Below are 19,927 nucleotides of genomic sequence, written 5' to 3'. Positions count from 1 at the left end.
ATGCTCCGCCAAATGCTGAAAAACCTGATGCAGATGGAACATGTACTGCTCCTTCGAGCTGCTGGCCACCAGTATATCATCAAGATATACAAAAACAAAGGGCAGCCCGGGCAAGACCGAGTCCATCAACTGCTGGAAGGTTTGGGCGGCACCTTTCAGGCCAAACGGCATGCGCAGAAACGCGAAAAACGCCGAAAGGTGTAATTACGGCGGTTTTGGGGATATCCTCCGCGTGCACGGGAACCTGGTGATATCCCCGTACCAAATCGATCTTCGAAAAAACCGAGGTCCCCGCAAGATGGGCAGAAAAATCTTAGATGTGGGGAATGGGATAACGATTGTTCTCTGTGACATTATTAAGACGGCGGAAATCCCCACAAGGTCGCCACCGACCATCAGATTTAGGCACCATGTGTGAAGCCCAGGCACTATTCGAACGCTGCACGATGCCCAGACGCTCCATGGTGGCAAATCCTTCCTGAGCGACAGCCAGTTTGGCAGGGTCGAGGCGGCGCGCGCGCGCGAACACCGGGGGCCCTACTGTAGTTATGTAATGCTCCACCCCATGCTTCATCACCGTGCTCGAGAAAGTGGGGACAGTGAGTGAGGGAAACTCAGAAAGCAAACACTTAAAAACGTCACCCGAATCTACTGAGTTAGCATGCACCACGGGCTGAGCATCCCGAGTCAAACAGGGTAATGAGGAAAATGACACAGCATCAATTAAACGTCTGTTAGCAACATCAACCAGCAGTCCGTGAGCACAAAGAAAATCAGCGCCTATTATAGGCACAGAGCTAGCAGCAACAACAAAGTTCCACTGAAAGTCACGGTCATGAAAGCAAACAGTCACCAACCTTTCACCGAAGGTTTTGATGGGAGAGCCATTAGCCGCTGTTAGCAATGGCCCGCAGCCCTCAGCTAGCCTGTCCGAGCCAACCGGGGGAAGAAGGCTCTTCTGTGAGCCGGAGTCCACCAGGAAACGCCACCCCGAGCGTGAGTCCTCTAAGAAAAGCAGCCTTTCCTTGTTGCCAGCGGTCGCGGCTGCTACAGAGCGCTGACATGCCCGTTTCCCTGGGTCTGGAAACTGCAAGGCGGGAGACAGCGCCGTGCCTTCGCTCCAAAACGCTGGTGATAAAAGCAAAGCCCTTTTCCGCGGTGCCGCCGTGCAGCGATTCCAGCCACCGTGGACGAGTCGGAGGGCCCCTGGAGCATCGGTGAGGGGGCGGGGGAAAACGCTGGTGAGTCCTGAACAATCGCCTGGACGCCGAAACTCCTGGTAGCCAGGAGGATGCGATCCGCCTCTTCCGCAAGGGAGCAGTCATCCTTCGTGGCCAATAGCGGGGAGTTGGCAAGGCCAGCGCGCACTGGAGCCGGCAGCTGTCGGAGAAAGAGGTGGGTGAAGAGAAATCCTCTGTCATCCGCGCCCAGCAAGGATAGCATGCTCTCCATGAGCTCGAGAGTGGTGCCGTCGCCCAGGCCCGCGATGGAAAGGAGTTTCTCGGCCTGCTCAGCATCAGAGAGAGAGTAACGCCGCAGCAGCAGCAGCGCCTTGAGGGCAGCGTACTTGCCTCGGGCTGGGGGGTCCCGGAGGAGAGTCATCACGCGGCGGGTTGACAGCGGGGTCAAGTGAGGCTACCACATGGTGGTATTTAGTATCGTCGGCTGAAACTCCACGAAGAGCAAACTGAGCTTCTACGTGCACGAACCATGAAGGAGGATCGTGAAGCCAAAAATCCGGCAATTTAAGCGCCACAGCAAACGCAGCCATCGGCGGAGGTGAAAGTCCGGCGGCAGCCGATGCTTCCAGGCCGGAGCTGGCTTCGTCGTCGAGCCTTAGCATGTTCGCTACAGGGGTCACCAATGTGGAGGTATGTAATAACGACAGGAGAGGTCTCTGTGTCTCACTCCAACTTTATTAACTGACTCTCAGAACTTCACATACAGTAAGCGCCAAAATCTCCACCCCAGCACTTCCCTTCAACTTGGGTGTGAGTGGAGCCACCTGGTGGTCTGCCACAGTATAGTGTTTTATTCTTGTTTTATTGCATGCTGCATGCTTTTATTGTATTTATTGTAGACTTGTCCAGGAGAGACTCCACCCCTCCCTGATTTCTAACTTGGCACACGTGGGAGGTCACAGAGGCCCAATATAAGGAGAAGGGGAGTAGCAGAGATGGCGGAGTAGATGGTGGCAGGCAGCGGCGTCGTTGTTGGTGCATGGTGAGGACATACAACGGCCAGTACGTGGAGAGGCAGTGAGAACTGTGCTGCTCTGGAATAGCTTGCGGCCAGAGGACGCTGCGGTGACCGTCGCTGCCCCTCTCTTTACAGCACCTCGGAGAGGAGAGATTAACAGGACGGCCGAGGACGCCGCCGGGTTTTCCTTGCCCCGCTCCGATTGACTGGATTTTAATTCCGTGGCTGACACCACTGGACTTTTAGTGTGTTTATGTTTTATTGGTTTTTATTGTGTGTTCTCCCTGGCCAGGGTTGTTTTAATTGCTTTTAATCTTTTAAACGGTTTTTGTGTAATAAATTATATTTTAGTGATACAGTTTTTATACTGTTCTATTCCCTTGGCTGCTCCACTGCTCCGTCCATTTTTTGGAGGGTTTCCCTCCTTAGAATAACATCTGTTAATCCACTATTACACTTGTACAATAAAGAGAAAAATACAGACTCAAACTGGTAGAAAGTAGCAGAGCAAGGAACAGGGACTGAAGGGTCAAGAGCAGGTGGTGTCATCTGAGCCCTGGCATCATTCACCTTTTCCACAAAGAAATTTTTCCCACATGCTTCAGAGGAACGTTCCATACCGTCAGACTGAGGAACATTTAGAACAACATCAACCGTATTAAATAAAACACAAGGTTTAACAGTTTAACAAAATGATATTTAACAGATACTTTATTTCCTCCTGAGAATTCTCAGGAGGAATAACATCACACAGAGACTGCTGGTGTCCTTCTACAGAGCCACCATTGAGAGTGTTCTAACTTACTGCATATGCATCTGGTACACTAGCTGCACAGGGGCTCAGAGGAAAGCACTCCAAGGGATCATTAACACCGCCCAAAAGATCACTGGCTGCCCTCTCCCCACACTGGAAGTTCTACACAACGCCCACTGTTTTAAAAAGGCCCAAAACATCATAAAAGACACCTCACATCCTGGCCACTCCCTGTTCGAACTGTTGCCCTCAGGCAGACGGTACAGGGCAATCAGAGCAAGGACTAATAGACTCAAACACAGCTGTTATCCAACTGCAATAACACATCTGAATACTACAAATAAATGTCCATCACGCCACTCTTGTGTTAATCTATGCACGGTCTGAAGCATGTGTGTGGGAATGTATGTGAATGTTTTACTGTTATATCTTATTAGTATTTTAAGTATTCTATCTATTTTATTTATTGAATTTTATTGTTTTATTTATATTTTGATATTGCTAGGGATGATGCAATGATCGGGGACCATTCTTAATTTCGTTGTTCTCATGACAATGACAATAAAGTTTCTGATTCTGATTCTGATTCTGATTTTGGCATCTTTCACGGTACCCACAGTCCCCACAGTCCTCTAGCATTTGAAATGTCATATGGATGTTATATGTATATATTCAGAAAAACAGTCGCTATTCTTCCGCCTCAGCCTAAAGTCCGGGAAGAATTAAAATAAGCACAGATAGGCGGTAAGAAAAGATGCTGGACTCCCTGACATTCACCCAGGTCTCTGTTATGTAGAGGAAATAGAGGGTATTGAAGGTGAAGGTAATTGATCTTTCTGAGTTAACTTCTTCCAAACCATCCACGTGCCTTTTAGATATTCCTACATGACTGCTCAATTAAGTCCTATCATAATCATGCCAATACCACTCTGCCTCTAATCATTAGTCATTATTAATCTCGGTTTCTCTTTTACAGCATCTCTTTGTTCTGTCTTTCTCTCCTCACCCCAAACCAGTCGCACAGATGTGCGCCCCTCCCTGAGACTGGTTCTGTAGGATGCTTATTCCTGTTATAAGGGAGTTTTTCCTTCCCACTATTGCTCAGGGGGGTGATATGACTGTTTGGGTTTTCTCTGTTTTCTTTGTATTTTTGTAGTGTCTTTACCATACAATATAAAGTGCCATGAGGCAACTGTTATTTTAATTTGGCACTATATAAAATTGAATTGAATAAACTTAAGTGTCATTACTGTTTGTTACAGAAATGTTCCAAAAGGTGACGTAATGAAACATGGATATAAGAAGTTGGATATTGTATTCATCAATGTTAGAAGCAAGTGGAAAAAGTGTTGAAATGAACAAAAAGGAATAATGTCTGGTTAATGTGGGAATTGAGATATCAACATACATCAGTCTGTTAGAAAGTGAAAAGAGCAAAGTGTCTTGAGAAGAGCATAGTATTCAGCAAACACGGCTGAGTCCTGACAGTGGAAGGAAGTGAAAGCTGAAAAATTTTAATAGGGAAACAACAGAATTCATAGTGGGAATAGGTCAGAGAAGAAAGTGGCAGAGAGAGAGAGTAAAACAGAGAAAGGAAAAGCGAGAGAGCTAGTGTGCTATGCCCGAGGACTTGAGGCTCACACACAGAGCACAGTGCTGGCAGAGAGACAGCAGCAGAGGGGAAACTATAGAGAAAAAGGGCTTCACACTCTGTGAGCAGCCACAGCTTTTCACAATGATTGCTACTGTTAACACAGGGACAGATCTGCAGTACACAGATAACAAGAGCTGAAAAGGGATTAAGAAAACTCAAACTGATCCAAGATTGAAGAACAGCGGAGTGGAGCTGGACAAACAGAAGCCCACAGAGGTGGAGGATAACATGAACTAAAGAGACAACCTGACAAAACCAAAACATTTTCAATCCCTAAAAAAAAACAAAAAAACGGACACACAGGAAGGAGACTGTGGCAGCTTTCTTCAGTTTTTTTTTTCAAACAGCATAAATGACTTTTTGAAGACAAAACTTGAAGAAGCCAAAACTCTGGAAGAAGAAAAGGACGAACCCTGGAGTATAGAACTAATATTCTGCTCAGCAGCAAAGATGCCAAAGTCCTCCACCCATCTTGGTCAACCGGGATCAGCAGGTTCTAGAAGTCCCAGCTTAAGAAAAGAACAGCAGTTCAATCGCTCGTGCATGCTGCGGATTGGAGAGAGGCTGATGAGGGCAGGCAGTGAGAGCAACCTGGTCCAGAGACCCACTCCAGTGCAAAGTCAAAACCAGACTTCCTCATCTGGATTAGGGCAAAGGTCAAATGGCAGGACACAAACTTCAGCCCATGAGGACAAGCTCAGTAAGTGTACAAGAATAACCTCCAGCAAGGGTAGGAAGTCTTCCCTCTGTTAATCTAACTGAATGCTTTAATAACAAAATGTAACAAAAGTTATTCTCCAGATATATTTCAGAAGTAGAAAACAGAAAAACAATCTTCCAGCACAGCTGCTGTCACAAAACTGGTTTTAAATTGAAAAACGCAGTGACTTTATCCATAATGTATTTTACCAACCATCTACATGTCCTCTTTCACTACATCCATGAATCTCCTCTGAGGTCTTCCTGGCACTCTATTTTCAACATCCAATATATCAACCATCCCTCTGTTGTATGGCCAAATCATTTCAACCTTGCCTCTCTAGCTTTTCTGATTTCACTTCTAATTTTATCAACTCCGGTGACTCTCAATAAAAATCTCAACGTCGTCAACTCCACCTACACCACCACCACCTCCAGTTCAGCCTCCTGTCTTTTTGTCAGTACCACCATCTCCATACATCATAGCAGGTCTCTTTACCATCTCGTGAACCTTCCCTTTCACTCTTGCTGCTCTCCATCTGTCACAAAATCCCCGCTGACACTGGTCCGTTCTATCCTGTCTGCACTCTCTTCTTCAACTCTCTTGTGCAGTATCTGTTGCTTTGGATGGCTAATCGCACGTATCTGCCTTCAATATATCTACTCCTTGCATGTTCATCTCTCCCCATGCCTCCCTCATACACATGTATTTTCGTGTTTCTAATAATTTCACTCATGTGTAAATAGCTGTAACTGAAAAAACACTTTTTTTTCCTTGACCTCTGTAAACATGCTGCAGTGTTCATTGCCTTAATTACAGGTCATACTGAATGAAAAATCAAATATATTTTGTGAAATATTTCATATCACTCCAAGCCTCTTACTACACTCTTCATTTCTTTGCACTCCTTTCTGGCAATTGCATTGTAAAATGATGATATAACTATAGTTATCTATTTACTATTAGCTCATGCCTGGAACACCTCACTCAGGAGGTGCCCAGGAGGGATCTGTCTCAGATGCCCGAACCATTTCAACTCGTTCCTTTCGTCTGGAGGAGTATTGGCTGTAGTCTGAGGGACTCCTGGATGGCTGAACTCGTCTTGTGAACAAGACCCTGATATACTTAAGCTGCTCCACGTTAGACTTTACCTCAGTGCTATTCAAAAAAAATAATCCTATTTCCTTAAATCCAAACAGTGGTTGCAATCTACCACTACACTGATTTCTCAGACTTTTTATCTGATTTAGTGCTCAGCTCAGATAAAATAATTATTGTAGGTGATTTTAACATCCATGTAAATACTAAAAAAGACAGCCTCGAAACAGATTTAATCAGTATTAGACTCAATTGGTTTCTTTCAAAATGCAAAAAGAACCAACCCACTTCAGTAACACTCTGGATCTTGTGCTGACATGTGGCATAGAAACTGAGCAGTTTTCCTGAAAACCTCTTTTGTCCGATCATTTCCTGATAACATTTACATTTACAATAATTGATTACACAGTAGTAGAGAATAGATTTCATCACAGTAGATGTCTTTCTGAAAGTGCTAAGTAAGTAAGTAAGTTTAAGGATATACATGTAATTCATCCACTGTCATCTTCTTCAATGCCGTGTGCCAGCACAGTACAGAGCAGCTACCTGAACACTACTCGCACCAAGGTTGATTATCTTGTTATCTTGTTCTTGTTGTTTTTAATTCTTGTACTTGACTCCCTAACACAACTCTCAAACACGCACCTTAAAACAGATAACTCATAAGCTGGAGAGGAAATGGTGTCTCACTAATTTAGAAGATCATCATTTAGCCTAGAAAAATACTCTATAAAGAAGCTCTACATGAAGCTAGAGAATCTTACTTTACTATCTGAGAGTGAAAAAAACAGGTTAAAAAGTAGTTCGTCCAATTTTTTACTTCTAGGCGGGACTACTATAATTCATTACTATGAATTAAGGATTAAGGATTAAGGATATTAAGGGTGTCCTAAAAACTGCCTGAAAAGCCTTCAGTTGATCCAAAATGCTGCAGCAAGAGTCCTGACAGGGACTAGAGAGAAAGATCATATTTCTCCTGTATTGGCTTCCCTTCATAGGCTCTATGTTAATTCCATCCATCCATCTTCTTCCGCTTTATCCGGGGCCGGGTTGCCAGGGCAGCAGCCTAAGTAGAGAAGCCCAGACCTCCCTCTCCCCAGCCACCTCCTCTAGCTTATCCGGGGAAACACTAAGGCGTTCCCAGGCCAGCCGACAGATATAATCTCTCCAGCGTGTCCTAGGTCTGCCCCGGGGCCTCCTCCCAGTGGAACATGCCTGGAACACCTCACCCAGGAGGCGCCCAGGATGCCACCTCAACTGGCTCCTTTCGATGTGGAGGAGCAGCGGCTCTACTCTGAGCCACATCACTGCGGCCGCAGCACCAATCCGTCTGTCGATCTCCGGCTCCCTTCTCCCATCACTCGCGAACAAGACCCCGAGATACTTGAACTCCTCCACTTGGGGCAGGAACTCATCCCCGACCTGGAGTGGGAACTCCACCCTTTTCCGGCTGAGAACCATGGCCTTGGATTTGGAGGTGCTGATCCTCATTCCCGCTGCTTCACACTCGGCTGTGAACCGTTCCAGTGCGAGCTGGACGCCATTACCCGATGAAGCCAACAGAACCACATCATCCACGACAAACAGAGATGAGATTCTGTGGCCACCGAAGTGAAAGCCCTCCACCACTTGGCTGCACCTAGAAATCCTGTCCATCAAAATTTATGTTAATTCATAATCAAAGATAAAATCCTATTCCTCACAAAGAAAGTCTTGAATAATCAGGTTCCATCTTATTTTAATGACCTTATATTACCGTATCACCCGGATAGAGCACGTTGCTCTCAGACTGTGGGTTTGTTTGTGGTTTCTAGAGTACCAGCTTCCAGACAGACACCCTCTCTACTTTTAAGATTAGGCTTGAAACATTCCTTTTTGACAAAGCATATAGTTAAGGCAATAGGTGTAGCTCGCTGGGGGATGATGCAATGAGTGTTTCCTCTTCCTCACCCTTTTTACTCACTATGTGTTTATACATCTCTCTGCATTTAATTATTGGTTATTATTAATCTCTGGCTGTCTTCCACAGCATGTCTTTGTCCTGTCTTCTTCCACTCACTCCTAACCAGTCATGACAGATGGCCACCCCTCCCTGAGCCTGGTTCTGCTGGAGGTTTCTTCCTCGTAAATGGGAGTTTCTTCCTTCCCACTGCCACCAAAGCACTTCATGTTAGGGGGTTCTTAGGGAGAAAGTCTAATGGTGTGATAGCTAAGACACTGTAATGTCCTTACCATGCAGAAGTTTGCTGGTTCTAAATTAGTGATATATAGGGATACAAAGTAAATAAACAACTTAAGCTCAAGTGCATAGAACAGAGTAGCTAGTAGTGGATGCCCATTCATTAATATCCACTTCTGAACAGACAATTGTTTTGTCTCTTGTAAGTTCATTTGGTCTGAGACATTAAAGTTCCCAAACTAGAGAATAGTTGGGTTTAGGATACTGTCCTTGAGGATCTGTCATGGGTGGAAGAAGTCTGCAGGAAAATGCCATAATTTGTTTGTGAGAATAAAGGACCCAAGGCACAAAGCACTGATGGTACATGGAAGCTTTATTTGCAATGTTTATGTTTGCACCTGTGCAGGTGCCTTGTTCCGTGCCACACCTTTCTTGTCAGGTCCCGACATCCTACTGAAGTAGGGAGGCATGACAGGGTGATGGAAAACAGATGTGTGGGCCAGGCTTCCCTGACACCACACCCTTGAACCCGTTGCTCCATTCTCGGGCTGCCACAAATGATTATTTTGATAGTCGACTAGTCACCGATTATTTTTGCGATTAGTCGACTAATCAGATCATCATCCATTGGACGTAAAACTACAGCTTATTGCACCAGCAGCATCTGCTCTTATATAACTATCATTAGCTTACAGCTTGAAGTGTTTAAGGTCTGTGCTAACTAAAAATAAAGACAAGATGATAGTTCATTTTTATGAAATTTGCAGATTGTTTCGGTAAGGTCTAATAAACTCCTTGCTATCTAAAATATAACAGGACACCGGAGTAAATTCTCGAGCATCTCACACTTCTGATAATCAGCTGTCTGCTTGACGTTTATTCAGCTGTGTAAAAACTATAACTTTAATCTCAGCCAAACAGATTTACTCAGGAACAAATAAAACACTGAAAAAAGCCAAACAATAAAATTTTTAAGTTATCTAAGTGACTCATATATCATGTTTAACCTGAGTAGCGAAAGAGGGCGGTGGGTTTGAAAACGATTTGCTGGGAGTCCGGTGTTCTCACGGCTCTAGTGAGCCTAGCCCCCGGCTCGCTATCGAGCTAGCGGGTAACAGACGTCTCCGAAAACGTCGGAGCACTTTTGAAAATTTGTGTCTTGATAAACCAAACAGATATTTGAGGTTTACACAGCTACATTCTCGCCTGAAAATATGTTAAAAGTTTATTTTGTGACCCAGAAAGAATAATAAGAGTAATATTAAAACTAACTAGCTGCCGCCATTGTTGGAAACTGAGCTGGGCCGCACGGTTCCTGAATTTGGACACAGCTACCATACCGGACACAGCTTCTTCTTCTTCGTTGTTTAACGCCAGCTGGCATCCTTGTACATGCAGTGCTGCCATCTCCTGTTTCAGTCCGTTATTACACTCTTAAATCCTGCTACTTATTCCTGCGTCTTTTGGGATCTTACAAAGCTTCAAACGACGCGTCGACTATTAAATCAGTCGTCAACGATTTTAATAGTCGACGTAATCGTGACTAGTCGACTAATCGTGGCAGCCCTACTCCACTCCTCCCCTGCAGCTGAGCTACAAACCACACCCCGCCACATAGTTATCATGTCTTTTTTGTGAGTCTTTGTGTTTGTCCCAATTCCGAGGCTGCATTTGAAGGCTGATTACATCACAGCCAGGCAGCGAAGGCTGTCCCAATTCAAATGCATCCTTCATCACCCCGGATTTCAAGGATGGGTCGGTGTATCTTTCGTGGCCCAACCTATTAAAGAATTCATAGTGCGGCCCAAGAATAACTCCAAAACATTGCTTTGGCATTGCTTGAAATAGAATCAAATGTGGAAAAAAACAAAAAACAAATGAAAGCCGTAGGATAAATTTTGTTATTTATTGTATTTATGTATTTATTTTTGGCACAATAGTATAGTAACACAATAAAGATGTTCTTCTTCTGATAATGTTATCACTCTATAAATGTTATTAGAAAAACATGACACTGACACTAATAGAAAATAATTACCTAGACCAGAGACTCTGCTTTGCCAAAAGGCTAGAGGGCTTTCGCTTCATATTGTGCTACTGCTTTGAAACAGTCACTGACCCTGTCCTGGCTCATTTTTGTCTTTGCTGTAAGGGAAAATTGTGTTGGCTCAACACTATGCTACAGATGCAACCGATCAAATAAAATTGAAAAAAAAAAAAAAAGCACAGAAAGAAAAGATATAATCTACTTTATTATTCAGTAAGTACAAGCATTTTTTTAAAGACCCACAATTACATTGATGGGCAGCAAGGTAGCTTTGTGGTTAGCAGTGTTGCCTCATAGCAAAAGTCTTGATTTCACTATGTGACCGGGGCCTTTCTGTGTGGCGTTAGCATGTTTCTCCCTATGCTTGTGTGAGTTCTCTCTAGGTACTCCGGCTTCCTCCAACAGTGCATTACCGTACTTACCACTGAAACACACTCACCCTAACCCCCTCAGGCCTATGTTAGAAGGATTTAAGGGTATCAGAACATTTCTGGCTCTGATTTCATTAGTCTTTAGTGATAGCAAAACAGAGGTCATTGTATTTGGGGCCTGGACTTGGAGCCTCTCACATCCTGTGTCAAAGCAGATGGAACAACTTTGGGGTGAAAATTGAACCAGTGCCTAAAAAGGACAAAGCAAATAAGTATGGCGAAGGGAAATATCTTTTGTTCAGCTTAGGCAGCTATCTAAAGTCAAACCTTCGATCTCTTTTCACAACAGAGAGAGATTTACATATATTTGTGATCACTCGTCTTAAATATTGTAATGCAGTTTATGTTACATTTACTGTTATGTTTCAAATGATCCAGCATGCTGCTGCTTATCTACTGGCATAAACAGTCACATGGCAGGGCACATGGGAGAGGCACAGAAATGAATTGGCAGGAATACCACAGGGGCAAAACACCTACTGGAAGAACTAGAGCTATAGAACTGTATACAATCAACAAGGCCCTGAGAACCTTCATCAGGAATTCAACGGCGATGTCACAGTCATGCCAAAACCCAGTTGTGGGACAATGGACCCATGATCGACACAGTCAGTACTGGAACTGGCAAAATTGTTTATGTATTGGGAGCAGGCGTCAGTGGAGCAGCAACAACTCAACCGGCTGCAGGAACCGCCCATCATCGCCGATGATCCCCCTAGCCCCAGAGGTCGTCTTTGAGTGCATTGGAATGGAGCTCATTGTGCCATTTCACAGGAGCGCATTTCTTTGTATTAGTTCTGGTGGAGCATGCAACACGATATCCCAAAGTAGTGTTGGTGTGCACCATTTCTGCGAAAAGTGTGGTGCTGTTTCAGGTCATCTCATCTTTCAGTAAGCATCCCGTAAGTGTTACTGATTGACCAGAGCACATTGTTCATGTCTCCCACACTTAAACTGTAGAAATTACTGGGCATTAAATATGTTTGGAAGCTGAATAAGACCATGATTCGTATGTTCATTCATGAGAATGAACGCAATAGAGATTGCTGCTTTTGTTTTCAGTGCATGAGGGCACAGCCTTCATGTCTTGCACACTAAAGGACCTGTATGAATTACTGGGCATTAAATGTCTTTGGACCAGCATCTGCCAACCTCAGACTGACAGGCTGGTGAAGTGCCACAGGCCTCCACGGGGTCTTCTCCCTTTGAGTTATTGATCAGTAGCAAGCCGCAGAGCATACTGGACATTATTAAAGAAAACTGCTTATAACGCTCAAGCCCAGGGAAAAATAAAATGTATTATGTTCTGGACCTGAGAGCAAAGCTACAGAAATTGAGAAAGTTATTATGGGAGGATTTGCTCTAGGCCCAGGAACAGCAGCAGCTCCTGTCCAAAGAAGGGGGCTAGGCTCAAGCTGTCATGTTACGGCTATGTGCAGGGATTGGACCCAAACGCAAACTCACTGACACAAGGAATAAACTCAAAAAACCACAGCTGTATTGGCGGGCAGGGGAAAAGGATACTAAACTAAACTAAACTGGGAAACTGATAGAACTAATGCACACGAGAAGACACTGGGAAACACACAGCATGAGGGACGACGCAACATGGAACTGAGGGGAACTGACATAAATACACAGAAGGTAATGAGGGAAGTGAAAGCACACAGGGAACACAGCTGAGGACAATTACAGTTGACAGGACGGGGAGGACACAAAACTGAAAACGCTGACACCAAGACGTGAACCTTAAACGTAACACAGGAAGTACAAAGAGACAGCCTGGAGAGAGAGAGGGAGAGAAGTCCAAAAACAAAACGTCCACAAAAAACAGTGCCTGCAGGGAGCAGTTCATAAATAATTCAGGGGGCCGACCTGGAGGACGGAAACACAGGAGTCCGACCGTGCGGACGGCAACAGGGGCGACAGGGCAGTTCTGGAGGCCGACCGTGCGGGAAGCAACGGCGGCAACGTGGAAACCGTTCTGGAGGCCTTCCACGATGGCCAGGGCATCCAGCCAGCGGCCTGGAAAGTGGCCAGTGATGCTGAGGAGATGACTGTGGAAAAGCCAGCCATGCTAGACGTGGACGAGGAAGTGACGTGGCAACCGCAGGACCAGACGGCAGCGTGGCAGCTGCAGATAGTGATATTGCAGGCCGGATGAATCCCTCAGACCCTCCAGCGAAGACAGGCGGCGGCTAAAGCGGCCCATCAGACCCTCCAGCAGGGTAGAAGACTAAACACAGAACAGAGGGCACAGAGAAACATGAGGGGCAAGGGATCAAAACCTAGGAACCATAGAATAAATCATAAATGAACTTTACATAATACAAAAATCACAAAGAACTGAAAACACTGGATCAGGAGACCCAGGACCCTGACACAAGCTATTTTCAGAGATAAGAAATATGCGGTTTGATGGAGGGAGGCGCAATATTTGTGGTACCACAAAGAGGTGTCACGGGGTGGAAAGGGACAAGTTATCTAAGTTTTTTTACTGTGCATGTTTTTGTTGTGTTTTATCTTTTTAATGTTTTAATATTGTACATTGGGTTATTTTTATGAGTTTTACTGCATGTTTTAATGGTATTTATTTGGTGACTTGTCCTGGAAAGACTCCACCCCTACCTGATAATAAACTGATCACACCTGCGAGAGATCCCAGAGAGGCCAATAAGAGGGCCTGCCAGACCACAGGAAGGAGTCGACCGAGAGGCAAGAGAGGACCGAAGCATGAAGGCACCCATGAGTGTCACGGGAACCCACGAGAGCCTGGAGTGACACGGAGGCTTAAGAGATGAGGCCTGAGAGGCCTGACGTGAGGCTTCAGGGTGAAGTCACAGAGGCGTGACACATGGCGTGACACATGAGGCCTGACATGAGGTTTGAGAGCGGCACGAAAAGAGTGACACATAAGACGGTTGGAGCTTGGCGTTCCAGGAAAGGACGATACAGCACCAGCGACTAGGGACGCGGAGCGAACAGTCGGACGGCAGTAGCAACAAGAGCCCAGCCTGTGCACTGCGGGAGAGCTGGTGCTGATTTGCAGTTTTAAAGAAGCGGCGGGCGGAGTTGAGAGCTCTGCCCACCCGGGGTAAGTCTTCGACTTATCCCCTTTTTACGAATGAAAACTGCCTGAAAAGAATAGTGACTGCCGCTCCCTCCCTTTCTCCAGCGTACCGGGACGCGGAATGCGGGGAGGAAGGCGAGGACTCCGCTGGGTTTCCTTTTTACACCACTTCGCTGGATTTCTTTAGTTCTTTGTGACTTTTATACCGTGCCGGATGCCACTGGACTTTTAATGTTGTGTTTTATTGATTTGTATTGTGTTACCCCTTGGCCAGGGTTGTTTTAATTCATTTTACATTTTTTAACTATTTAAATATAATAAATTATATTTTAATTATACAGTTTTTTAATCGTGTGCTTTCCCTTGGCGGCTCCACTGCTCTGTCCGTTTGGAGGAAGGTTTCCTTCCTTTAGAAAAAACACTGTGGAAATATAAACACCTTCATTACAGAGGCAGGAAGGTGCATCCACAAATGGATAAAAAGGCAGCCATCACATCCTATGAGCCTATGAGCCAGTTACTGAAACTCCAAAAGTTGATTCTGTTCATCTGGACGTAGCGTTTTTCAAAACGTTACGATTTACTTACCTGGTTGATTGAGAATGCATCAAGTTCCTGAAACTGTTCAAACCCTTATTTTCAACCCATAAGAGAGGGAAGAGCACTTCAGATCTGGCCCCCTCCCAAACCTCCTCGTGTATGTCCAGTGGACCTCTGACATTGTCTTTTCCTGAGCTTTTTTTTTACAAACTTCCTCAACATTGATTTCAGGGTTTTGTTAAACCTCTCATGAAGTGCATCAGTTAGCGTATGGTAGAGACTTGTTTTGGCTCCAGTAAGTTCCCAAGATTTATAGATTTCCTTCAACAGGTTGGAAGTGAAGTTTGATCCTTGGTCTGTCGGGATTTCTTTTGGAATACCCACCCTTGTAAACATCTGTATCAGATAATTATCAATTTAGCAGGCTTTAACAGCTCTGCCTGCCCACAAGAATGACATACTAAAGGGCATTTAAATGGTCTCAGTTTAAATGGTCTAACATTGTTACTGCTAGTGATTGGAAAACTTTGCTTAGGGCCTTTAGTTCTATTTCCATTCCCACCCCCTGACTTACCCACCATCACAGAGACTGAACTGGGTTTTCCTGTCATGTACCCTTTTTTTTGGGCATCAGGCTGCAGCTGTGCACTACTTTGAACAGTTTGTTTGTGGGGCTCACGAGCATTCCAGCATCACCTGCTGCACCTCCCAACAGTGGCTGATGCTCCCAGCGTTCCGACTGGACTTCCTGCTGAAATTGACTGAACTGGTGGTGCATTTTCGGCCACTGTTTATCTGGCATTGAATGTCAGACGAACGGTGCTCTAGGCCCAGGAACATCACTGGCCTGATGCAGCATGCTACATTGTTTGTCCCAGGTGGTTGTGGTGATATACTGCAAGATGCTGTAGATGCAGCAGCAGCAACAGTTGCAGGACACACTGGCTGGCACCTTCATTAATATCACACTCAACTAGCTGTTTTATCTTCCCATTACACTGATGAGTGGACAGTTCTCAGGTGCCTGTTTTCTTGCAGACTCTACACTCTGCCTATGTATTGTCAGTAAAATTGAAATGGTTCCAGATTTAGCTTCTTTTCTTGATGTCACTGATTTTCTTTACTATACCTTTCTAATGTGTTGTCTCTTGTTGTTGCCCCTGGCTCTCATTCTCTCTCTTACTCCTGCTCTGTTTGTGTACTACTGCAAGTGTAACTACCACCCTTCCCCCCTCTGCTCAGCACAAGCACCAAGACTCACGTGTTGTGTGAGAGAGGGGCTGAGAGAGAAAAAACACAGCCGGCTCCTGTCGTTCGCTTTTGTTCGTGACCGACACATCACTAGTTAGTATCTTCCATCCATCCATCCATCCATTCGCTTCCGCTTATCCTTTTCAGGGTCGCGGGGGGCGCTGGAGCCTATCCCAGCTGTCATAGGGCAAGAGGCGGGGTACACCCTGGACAGGTCGCCAGTCTGTCGCAGGGCCAACACACAGGGACAGACAACCATTCGTGCTCACATTCACTCCTAATGGCAATTTGGATTTTCCAATTAACCTATCCCCACAAGCTGCATGTCTTTGGACGGTGGGCAGCACGGTGGCACGGTGGTTAGCACCGTTGCCGCACAGCAAGAAGGTCCTGAGTTCAATTCCACCATCAGGCCGGGGTCTTTCTGTGTGGAGTTTGCATGTTCTCCCCGTGTTTGCGTGGGTTCACTCCGGGTACTCTGGCTTCCTCCCACCGTCCAAAGACATGCAGCTTGTGGGGATAGTTAGTATCTTGGCCAAGGATATTTGGCATGTAAACTGGAGCAGTCAGGCATCCAACCTTCTAATTAGCAAATGACCTGCTCTACCTCCTGAGCTACACCCATCCCAGTGGGATGGCTTTGTCTAAAGACAGAACAATTCAATTCAAATAAGTTTTAGTTACATAGAACCAATTCACAACAGCCTCGAGGTGCTTTATGTTGTAAGGTAAAGACTAATGAGCAAACACCTGAAGACGGTTGCTGTTAAAAACCTAAAAAGGAAAAGTTGAAATCTAAGGGTTCCAGAGATTTGGATCTGAAAAATAATTTGTTTATTTTAGTGCTGTCAATAGATTAAAAAATTGACTAATGAATCTCACAATTTTCTGTAATTAATCGCGATTAATTGCAATTACTTGATCAATAGCCTGGTTGCAATTACATTTTTCAATGTTATATTTAACCTTGTAACAGACATTTATGCAATATAATGAAATAAATGCAGAATAAACACAAAGAATGTATGCTTAAATTCAAAGAGACTTTGAATAGTTTTCAATCTTTTAGCACAGGTTCTCTCCTGTGAAATACAACTTTAAAAAAAAAACCCTGTATACTAGAACAGTATACATACATACATTCTATACTATATAATATATATTAGTGCTGTCAAATAATTAAAATATTTAATCGGTTACAGTGGATTAATTTTGATTAATCATGATTAAATATCATTAATTTTTTATTCTATATTAATTGCATTTCATTTTGCATGACCAAACATACTTGAGAAAAAAGGGAAAATATACGCACTTAACATGTTTATTGAACATCTTGCGCGTCCATGTTAACAAAAAACTCTGGATACATTTATCCACTCTCTCTGCCACTCTTGGGGAGGCACTTTAAACGAGGAACCAAAGCTATGTAGGCGCAACGATATTAATAGGTCTGCAGTTTGTTGTAATGCACTTCTCAATTGTGTCTGTCAATATTTCCGACGTAGCCTTACTGAGTCCCCGATGCTCCGTGAGTGGTTTGTCACAAGCTGGGTGACGCATTGGCCAAAGTGCTAGCAGCATACGTCAATGTGATATTTTAAGCTGGAAGTGCTTCAGTGAAAAGAAAATTCCTTCTTGCACAATGTGCATAATACTTTATGTCGGTCAACTGTTCCATCTTGTTATTTTTTCAATACTCAAATTTCCCATCAAGGGCCAATGTGCGTTTATCATCTTCCATATTGAAATGATTGGTGCAGCTGCCCATCACTACCAGATCAATTGCCCATTTGCACATGTGCAATGGTAACTCTACTTGAACAAACTGCCCGAAATGCGTTGACAGAAAAAATTCAGGGATTTTGAGTTATTCTGCACTTCAGATGCATTAATTGCATTAAAATTTTTAATCGCATTGACTGTGATGGCAGATTCATTTGCATTAACACGGTAATTTTGACCAGTTTATTTCTGAGTTCTGATTTGTTCAATTATATTTGAAGCTCTGAATATAAGGCTTGTATACAAAATGCTTTTAATTCACTGAGAGTCAGATGGCATTGATCAAATGCAAGGAAAATCAGAGCTGGGGTGGGAATGAGGTGGGGTTTTCTACATAAAAGATCACTGCTTCCCAACAGCACAAGCTGTTTGTCCTGTATAAAGTACAACGTAAATGTCTCTTCATGCTGATGGTGTAATCTGAGTCTATGGTTCTTAAAGATCATGGGTTGTCACAGTTTTCTCCAGTCATTGAGCTAAGTAACTGCATGTCCAACCAAACACATGCACGCACTTTCCCAGTAGAGCAGCTTGTATCATAAGTTGTTATTATTGATAAGATATTACTGAATGTTGACTTGTTTTGAAAGGATATATAAGCCGTCATTTTAAAATCCTTCATCCTGATGGTCTAAAAGTCAGACTTGTTTGAGTAAAATTGAAAAAACTCCCTTTCCACTTCACTGTGTTTTTCTCATTGTGTTAGATGAAAGTACTCGAAGAGTGGACCAACATCAGTGTATATAACATTTTTCATTCAAACATTTAAAAAAATGCAAAACTGTCACGATTTACGGGGCAAGCCGTGTGGGATTTAAGTCCGAAACAGAAAAATTGTCCTTTTTACTCACCACAGCCAGCCGATCTGAAATCCCGGGGTCTGACTGTGGCGAGGGGCATCGACAGCGAGGGGCACTGACAGCGAGGGGCATCGACGGCGTGAGTGCCACTTCCTTTTCGAAGGCTGGACCAACGGGCCGGACAGAACATCCTCCGGCAGGCCGGGCAGCGAAGCAGTAGTGGCTGGATGAAGGTTTGGTGTGTTAAAGATGAAGTCCTGTGCAATCGGAGGAAGCAATCCCAGTAGCCATGGAAGGCTGGAAAAGAGCCGCTGTAGCCGGCTTTCAACTGCGCAGCGAAGCTCCTTCAGAGGGTGATCCAGCCACAGGTTGAGGAGAATCTCCACCGTGTAAATAATGTCATCTTGGAGCCACTCAAGTAGTTTGGGGGTCACTGCATGGTCAGTGTTCTGATTATGGGAGACCACTGTTGCCTTTATCCTCCACATCTTCTCGAGTTTCTCTTTCAGTCATTGGTATTTCTTGAGCTTCTTGTGTTCCTTCTTCCTGATGATATTCCTGTAAGCATTTCATGCATGCCCTGCCTATTAGCATCTTGCACACTCCTGTTATGTGCTGGATTGACCCAGGGTCATCTTTGCACAGCCTGCACATGGGGTCGTGCCTGGTGTGGTAGACCCTACCTTCTATCGATCTTGGGCTTAGAGCTTCTTCTGCCATGATTAGTGCCTCTGTGCTTTCTGGCTATATTCCTGATGTACTCATGGATCTTTATCATTTCACCCTGGATTGTGGATCTGATACTTACCAGTCCTCAGCCTCCTTCTACAATTAGTGTAGAATTTCAGCGTGCTGGACTTTGTTTGAAACCCTCCCTGCATGTTAAGGAGTTTTCTGGTTTTGATCTCAGTGGCTTCTATTTCCTCCTTTATCTGATATCAGGAAGGATGTAGCATTCAGATCTTGTTCTTCCCATTCAGCTGACCCCTCAGGACTAGGACTGTCTGTAGGTAATTGGTGCAGCTTTCCTAGCGGCCTCTTCATAGCTATCCACATTGTATGCAATTGTTGCCTTCTGGTATGTAATTCCCTCTGTTCTGACTACCATCCTTCTCTTTGTTACCATCCGACTACACTTTTCCACTCTGACTGGCATTCCAAAGTCTTTGCTGTAGATCCTGGTGTGGTTCAGTGAATCGAAGTCTCGTTCCCTCCTGGCATACAGCATTCCAGATGCCTCTCATCTATCAGCAGTATACATTAACATTATTATTATGTACCCCAGAGGTTATGCCACCAAGGAATTGTTTAACTGCCTCCAGAGATTGGCCAGTCATCCCCCTTGACCCTAGACTCTGATCCCTCCTTGGAAGACATTTTGGTGGGATTAAGGACGTCCTTGTAGTATTCCTTCCACCA

General features: G+C 44.6%; 1 protein-coding gene across 2 annotated transcripts in view; it reads left to right on the top strand.

Moving 5' to 3' along the window:
* Nucleotides 1-4,633: 4,633 nt before the first annotated feature.
* Nucleotides 4,634-19,927, top strand: part of LOC101470302 (sickle tail protein homolog) — a 95,350-nt gene continuing 80,056 nt past the window's right edge. Inside the window, exon 1 of one of the 2 annotated variants that reach the window (XM_076876449.1) lies at nucleotides 4,634-5,307. In XM_076876449.1, the coding sequence (XP_076732564.1) occupies nucleotides 5,058-5,307 (250 nt within the window). In that variant the 5' untranslated portion in view covers nucleotides 4,634-5,057. The remainder of the gene's footprint in view (nucleotides 5,308-19,927) is intronic. The other variant, XM_076876451.1, reaches the window with a different exon arrangement.

The sequence above is a fragment of the Maylandia zebra genome, linkage group LG18 (genome assembly GCF_041146795.1).
Source record: "Maylandia zebra isolate NMK-2024a linkage group LG18, Mzebra_GT3a, whole genome shotgun sequence".
NCBI lineage: Eukaryota > Metazoa > Chordata > Actinopteri > Cichliformes > Cichlidae > Maylandia > Maylandia zebra.
This window is presented reverse-complemented; position numbering and strand designations above follow the sequence as displayed.